Source organism: Ictidomys tridecemlineatus, chromosome 2, assembly GCF_052094955.1.
Source record: "Ictidomys tridecemlineatus isolate mIctTri1 chromosome 2, mIctTri1.hap1, whole genome shotgun sequence".
NCBI classification, from domain to species: Eukaryota; Metazoa; Chordata; class Mammalia; order Rodentia; family Sciuridae; genus Ictidomys; species Ictidomys tridecemlineatus.
The window spans coordinates 75,375,564-75,382,345 of NC_135478.1; the positions used below are offsets into that span (position 1 = coordinate 75,375,564).

Sequence of the window (6,782 nt, forward strand, 5' to 3'; positions counted from 1 at the left end):
CCTCATTTCCACAGATGACATCATTTCCCCCAGTGATTCTCTATTTCCACACAGTAACATTTTATACTGCTTTTTCTTTGAATTAGAAAATGTTGCAATAATGGGAAGACAGTGTCACTCAGTGGACATTCTGAAGTAATTTCTAGATCTAAATACTGGCAGTACAGCAGGGAAAACAGAACCAAATGCTGATGGTAACTCATGGAGGTTAATAAAGAGGCAGACAAATAAGTAGAGCACATAATGTCAGGTGGTCAGGTGAGCTCATTCTGAAGTAAACGGTAAAGAGAGAGCAACTTGAGACATTTTAAGAATTTTTTTGTGGGTGGGTGGTAACGGGTTGATCACAGCCACTGAGTCACATCCTCAGCCCTATTTTGTATTTTATTTAGAGACAGGGTCTCACTGAGTTACTTAGCACCTCGCTTTTGCTAAGATGGCTTTATACCCATGATCCTCCTACCTCAGCCTCCTGAGCCACTTGGATTACAGGTGTACAGCATAGTACCCAGCCATTTTTATTTTACTGGACATGTTGAAGTTGTCATACTGGCTGTCAGTCTTGCAAATCAAATTGCTTCCTCAGATTATTATTATGGGTGAGCCCTTTGCCTAAGACATTGACCCCAAAGCAAAAATCTCCAGGAGAAGAGTTTTCACTTGGTCACATTCCCCAGCAGGTGAAACTAGAGTAGTCATGTATGTGGACAACATGAGTAATTTTTTAGAATAATTTTTCAGTTGCAGATGGGCATAATACCTTTATTTTTATGTGGTGCTGAGGATCAAGCCCAGTGCCTCACAATTGCTGGGCAAGTGCTGTACAACCGAGCCACAACCTCAGCCCCAAAATGAGTAATTCATAATAATTTTAACAGTTCTTGTTTGTGTGTATTCAAAAACCCTTATAAGATGCCTAAGATATCAAAAGACTAATACTGGATCATTGTAGATATGTGAAGGGATTGTTCCTTAATTGGATCCTTTGGCTACTGGTGTGTGTGTGTGCGCGCATATATACACGTGTATATATTCTTGTCATAGATTAACTCAGAATCCAAATGATGAAATTTTAAGATTCCAGTTAACTCATTTTTTTCCTAAAAACAGGTGGTACTCTCAATGTATCTTCCAGGCACCAGGAGAGGAGCTTGTGGATGGATTGAAGAACTGTTTGCAAGGTCAGCCTTGGGGTTGGTGTACCAACGTTCTACATCAGTTCTTCACAAGTAGAGATAGTGCCCCCAGAGACCATTCATTCATGACTGAAAACACTTTTTTGTTGCCACACTGGGATGGTGGTGTGCTGGCATGTAGTCCAGCAGGTAGAGACAAGAAATGCTGCAAAACACCCCATTGTGTATGACATGACCACACACGCCCATACCACTCAAATTTCAGTGGTACTGTTATTGTAGAACCCCTGGACTAAAATAAATGAAAGAAACCCCTGGACTATTCTGAAGTTGGAGTCTGTGAGCGAAACTGTCCTGAAAGCTACAGTGTTGAAAGGTGAACCCTGACATTGTCAAAAATAGCAGAGGCCAGTTTGTCCCAAGTTGAGGTGTGCTTACATGTTTCTGGGTTCCTTTCAGGTGCCTTGAATTCCTGGCTTAGAAATGTACCACATGCACCAGAATCTATTGTGGTCTATCGGGATGGAGTGGGAGATGGTCAGCTTCAGGCCTTGCTTGACCATGAAATATCTGAGCTCGTGGGCTACTTAGAAAATGAGTGCCCATATAGGTGAGTACATAAATTGTCCAGTTCAGATAATGTAAGAAAAAGCTGTTCTCGGGAAGGAAAAAGAATCTAAGTGACATGTGAAGAGAAAAAAAGGGGCTTGATTCACACAGTGGGCTTCAGTGGCTGGGTGGGCAGTTGAACAGCCCCAGCCCTTTGACTTTGTGGTTCACACGGAGTCGGGGTGCAGAGTGTGGTGGCAGCCTGTTTCCCTTCATGGAGCACTGCGTGGAGTGCTCGTCTGCCTTATAGATTCACAGATGTCCATGAACACTTTGTCCATGGCTCTCAGATGTCACTCCTTTGATCCTGGAGTTTTTAAGTCTCTGTGCTGGGGCTCCCTCCTAGCTGTGTCCGCAGCCTCTTCTGACTGTGGGGCTTGCTGCCCAGCAGAGACAGCAGGACTGGTTCTGAGCTTCAGAGGAAGGGTCCCTTCACCTAGGATGTGGGTGGTTCTAAAGAGACTCCTCCTCGTTCTACTGCCCCACTTGGGTACATGCAACCAAGTGTTTAAACTGGGCTGTATGGAGGGGGGCTGCTGTCCACAGGCTTTTAAATAGGTGCTAAGCGTGTGAGGTTCTAGCACCCTGAATGCTTCTGAGATGAGATTGAGTAAACATCCTAATTTATCCTAATTTTTCAAGTATCAAGTTAACTTTCATTGTGGTGAAGAAACGAATAAACACCAGGTTTTTTCTTCAATACAATCGAAAACTTGGAAATCCAGCTCCAGGAACTGTTGTTGACATGATGGTAACCAGGGAGCAATGGTAAGAGTTTTACTTTTATATCTGCATCTATAACGTTCTCAGTTCACCTTGGCAAAATCCCTTCATCCCAGTAACTTCACCTTAGAAGCATTTTCTCATCCTTGACAACTAATTTGATCTATATATTTTTTCACACTTGACCAGGGACTCTTCATTTGGATTTAGAAATTGTGACTGGTCTTATGGTTGTTTCTTAAGTATTTTTTGTCTGTGGCAAAATAAAAGTAATTTTGTGGCCTGAAATGCCTTCATTTAAAGTCGTAAATGGGCTGGGGCTCAGTGGCAGAGCGCTTGCCTAGCATGCATGAGGCACTGGGTTTGAGCCTCAGCAGCACATAAAAATGAATAAATTAAATAAAGGTATTGTGTCCATCTACAACTAAAAAATTTTTTTTAAAGAATAGCAAATTGTGTTTGACAGCTGGGAGTCGTCACAAATCAAATATGAAATATGCCCCATGAGAATCTATTTAAGTAATAACCTGAAGAGGTTTTCAGTTTTTAAAAATGTCTTGATGCTTTTAAAGGGGGCAATATAAAAAAAAGTTTCTTATGACACTTATCCTGTAAGAACATGGACAAATAATACATTATAAAGTAATATTGGATAAGCCACAAAATAGTTTTATATTGTCAGCTGTATTATCCTTTTATATTGTCGGCTCTATTATCCATGAACATCTGCAATAAATCAGAGCAGTCACTTATGAATTTTTTTCATGTAAGGAAGCAACCCACCATGAGTGAGAATCAGCAGACAAAATGACAACAGGATCAGACATCCAAAACTTTTAGACAATGAAATGATTGCAATCATTCCATAGTAAAGTATGCTTAAAAGGGAAGATGGAATGAAGTCATGGAATAAAAGTCATAAGAAAAGTAACTAAGAAATGTTGAATTAAAAGGTCAATTTGGACTTGGATAGTTAACAATGATAAGCTTTAAAAAAATAAAGAAATTGGAGGAAGTATCAAAGTGAAGTTTACTTGGAAAGAAAATGGTTAATTAGAAAATACATTAAGTATCCATGATGCAGTAGTGAGACTTAAAATATGGAAGCTAAGAAAGAAATGCTCAGGAAATGATGAGGCAAAATAAGACTTGCTGTATATCAAATAGAAGGTTCTATAGGAAAAACATGGGTAGAAGTAATAAGCACAGACAGAGATTCTGAATCTTCATGTTTGAAAATAATAAAATCTGAGCAACAACAATAAAAATGAGTCTCCATTTAGTTGAAATTTAAGAACAGCAAGAATAAGAAATTTTAAAAGCAGTCAGAATACTATTATTTATATTTATAAACAATAATTATTCAGTACCAGTAATACAAACAATACAGTGATATTGTATCTTCAAACGGCCTCCAAAATATCAAACTAGAATTTGATAGCCCTCTAAGCTATCAACAAGCATACCTAAAATACAAACATGCTTAGGTAAACATAGTGTGTCCACATGAGCAGATCTACCCAGCTCTCACTGAAAGCCTTGACTTCCTAAGTAATGAATAACTGCTAGGTATATTAAAACATTGTAGAGTTCTATTCTTATGGAAGTCTGTGTGTTTTTTAAATATTAGATCTATAAAACTGAATATAAAACATTTTAAGGTTCTGTTACTGGGGAAAACAAGAGCTTCTGGTTAACTTTAGATGTAGATGCTTCATTTCCATAATTGAGTTATATGAAATCGGAATGGGAAATAAAACATATGAATAGAGGGAAGAAATGAAGTTACATTAAGGAAGGGCAGAAACATTGATCAATATAGTCTAATACAGGAAAGAACTAATTCAAAAGGCAAAAGTATAATAAAGCATTACATAGGACTGTACACATAAAAATAAAATTCAGTATTTACAACAAATGGAAATAGATTAACCTTGCCAGTTGTCATTTACAGAGTTTGAGTGTTTTCCAACAATTTTTTTTTCATCTTCACCTCTTTTATTTTTTTTTTTACTTCCAACAATTCTTAAGAAGCCTGTATCCCTGGCCCAAGAAGCCTCATCTTTAAATTTCTGCATCTAATTACCTATTGCCACCCAATGTGCCAATTCTGTTTCTTTCCCTGGGCATCAGTACCTACATTTCAAGTCTCCAGCTCAGGAAAGTTATTATCTACATGCACTTAATGGTCCTTTATGGATTTGCTTTATCAAATCATTGTTAGACAGGCTTCTAAATTGAAAGGAAACTGTCTATAGAACAGATTTCTGTAAATTAGTAAATGAAATATTTTCATCTGATACTAGGGTTATATTCTTTAAAATAAGTGGAGACCCCCGTGTTCTGTAATTGCAGGTATGACTTTTACATTGTGAGTCAGTCTTCTACAGTTGGTACTGTGACTCCCACTCATTATAATGTTATCTATGACACCGTCTGCTTGGACCCGGATACAGTCCAGCGTTTAACTTACAAACTGTGCCACATGTACTACAATTTGTCAGTGAGTATTTTATTGTGATTTCCCTTCAAATCTGTAAAATGTGTTCAAAACTGAGCAACTTTTTAACCTCTGAATTGATATCTATGACAATGTAAACTTAAGAGATAGTAAATGTCCATTTGAGTGTAAAGTAAAAAAAATTTTTCTTTCTACTAAAGGGCATCATCCGAGTTCCTGCTCCTTGCCACTATGCCCATAAACTGGCTTACCTTGTGGGCCAGAGTCTTCACGATCAGCCAAGTAGCCTACTAGCTAACTCTCTCTATTACCTTTGAGCTGCAGAAGATGTGATATTGAAAACCACAATTCGTACTTTAAAAAAAAAAAAGAACTTTTGAAGCTGGATATCTGAAATAGATTCATAGCTAAATTGTAATCATTTTTTATTGCACATGGGAGAATGTTGAACAGCATCAGAGATGGCAAAGAAAACAAAACCAATATCTAGCAGAAAGAAATTTAGAAATATTAACTCTGGTATTTGGGATTGCTTATTATACCACAAATGCCACAGGAGGCAATTGAGTGAGAAGTTGAATTTATGTTGACAGATTGATGGGTCCAAATCAGTGGTGCTTTCTACTTAAAATGCTACCCCTGATTTGACCCAAGGCTGCCTCTCCAGCCTGCAAAGAACTGACAGAGGATTGTCTTGCAATTTCCCTTTCAAATGTTGCAAAGCTTAAGTAATTAAATGTGCCCAAACACTGTGCATTCCAAGTGGTGTGCTGATAATTGAAAAGAAGGGGGCATTGGTCATCTATGGATTATATTTTTGAACAGATGTAATAAAGAGAACCTGGTGATTTAAATTGGCAATTTGGGAACATGGACAGCTTTTGCCACTTCTACCACAAAGGATATTAACATCTCTTGGCCTTTCTTTTGCTTGCTGTCCAAGTGTGATACCATATTAACTGCACCATCATCAGAGTTTTCAATCTGTTGTTTAACCTTACCAGTGATGGCACATGCTTTCTCGGAAACCACACAGGTTGCTCTTTCCATTTAACAGGATTCTTTGAATAGACTCAGGAAAACAAATGTAAACAAATGTATGAGAACTTTATTTTCTCGTACTCCTTTAAACACAATGGTACTTGGGCAAAGCAGGGCGGGCAGAGATTAGTTTCTAATATAACAGAAGGTATGCTAGGAAATAACTTGCTTTAATTATATGATAATTGATTGTTTTGTGATTTGTGCCTGTCTTAGTAAAAATAATGAATCATTTAAGAAAATTTTTTGTAATATAGGTAAAATTCTACTGAGATACACAGCCAACCATGATAGAAGAGATAGGCCCATAATTAAACAAGGGCTAAGGCAAATGTTCTCTTTTTGAAGTTAGAATTTGATTTATGTTGTTTCTAGAAATCTAAGATTAATTTGGAAAGAAAGAGTAGAACACCTATTAATTTATAGGAAAAAGTTTGCATATATACAAATGTCATTCCTAATGCTATTAAACTTAAAATGATATCAATAAAGCTATTCAGATTAAAGTCATTGAGTGCCTTAATATGTTCTACTGATTAATTTCTAAGATGAATGGAAATATTACTGAAACTGGGGCATATCTCGTTTCACTAGCCTATTAGTCTTTTATAAAATTGTGTGAAATGCAAGTTGGGCATGGTGGTATATGCCCAGTTACTCTGGAGGCCAAGTAGGATTGCATGTTTGAGGCCAGCCTGGGAAATTTAATGAGATCTTGTCATAAAAATATAAAAGGGCTGGGGATGTAGCTCAATAGTAGAGCCCCTCTGGCTTCAAATCCCTAGTATTGGCAGGGGGGAACATTAGGTGAA

At 37.5% G+C, this 6,782-nt stretch overlaps 1 protein-coding gene across 1 annotated transcript in view; it reads left to right on the forward strand.

Annotated features, from left to right (window-relative positions):
• LOC144368227 (piwi-like protein 3) overlaps nucleotides 1–5,246 on the forward strand; it is a 28,485-nt gene extending 23,239 nt beyond the window's left edge. The window contains 5 exon segments of the mRNA XM_078026943.1: nucleotides 1,111–1,181; nucleotides 1,596–1,746; nucleotides 2,388–2,513; nucleotides 4,824–4,971; nucleotides 5,130–5,246. Coding sequence (XP_077883069.1) covers nucleotides 1,111–1,181; nucleotides 1,596–1,746; nucleotides 2,388–2,513; nucleotides 4,824–4,971; nucleotides 5,130–5,246 — 613 coding nt within the window.
• The last annotated feature ends 1,536 nt before the right edge of the window (nucleotides 5,247–6,782 follow it).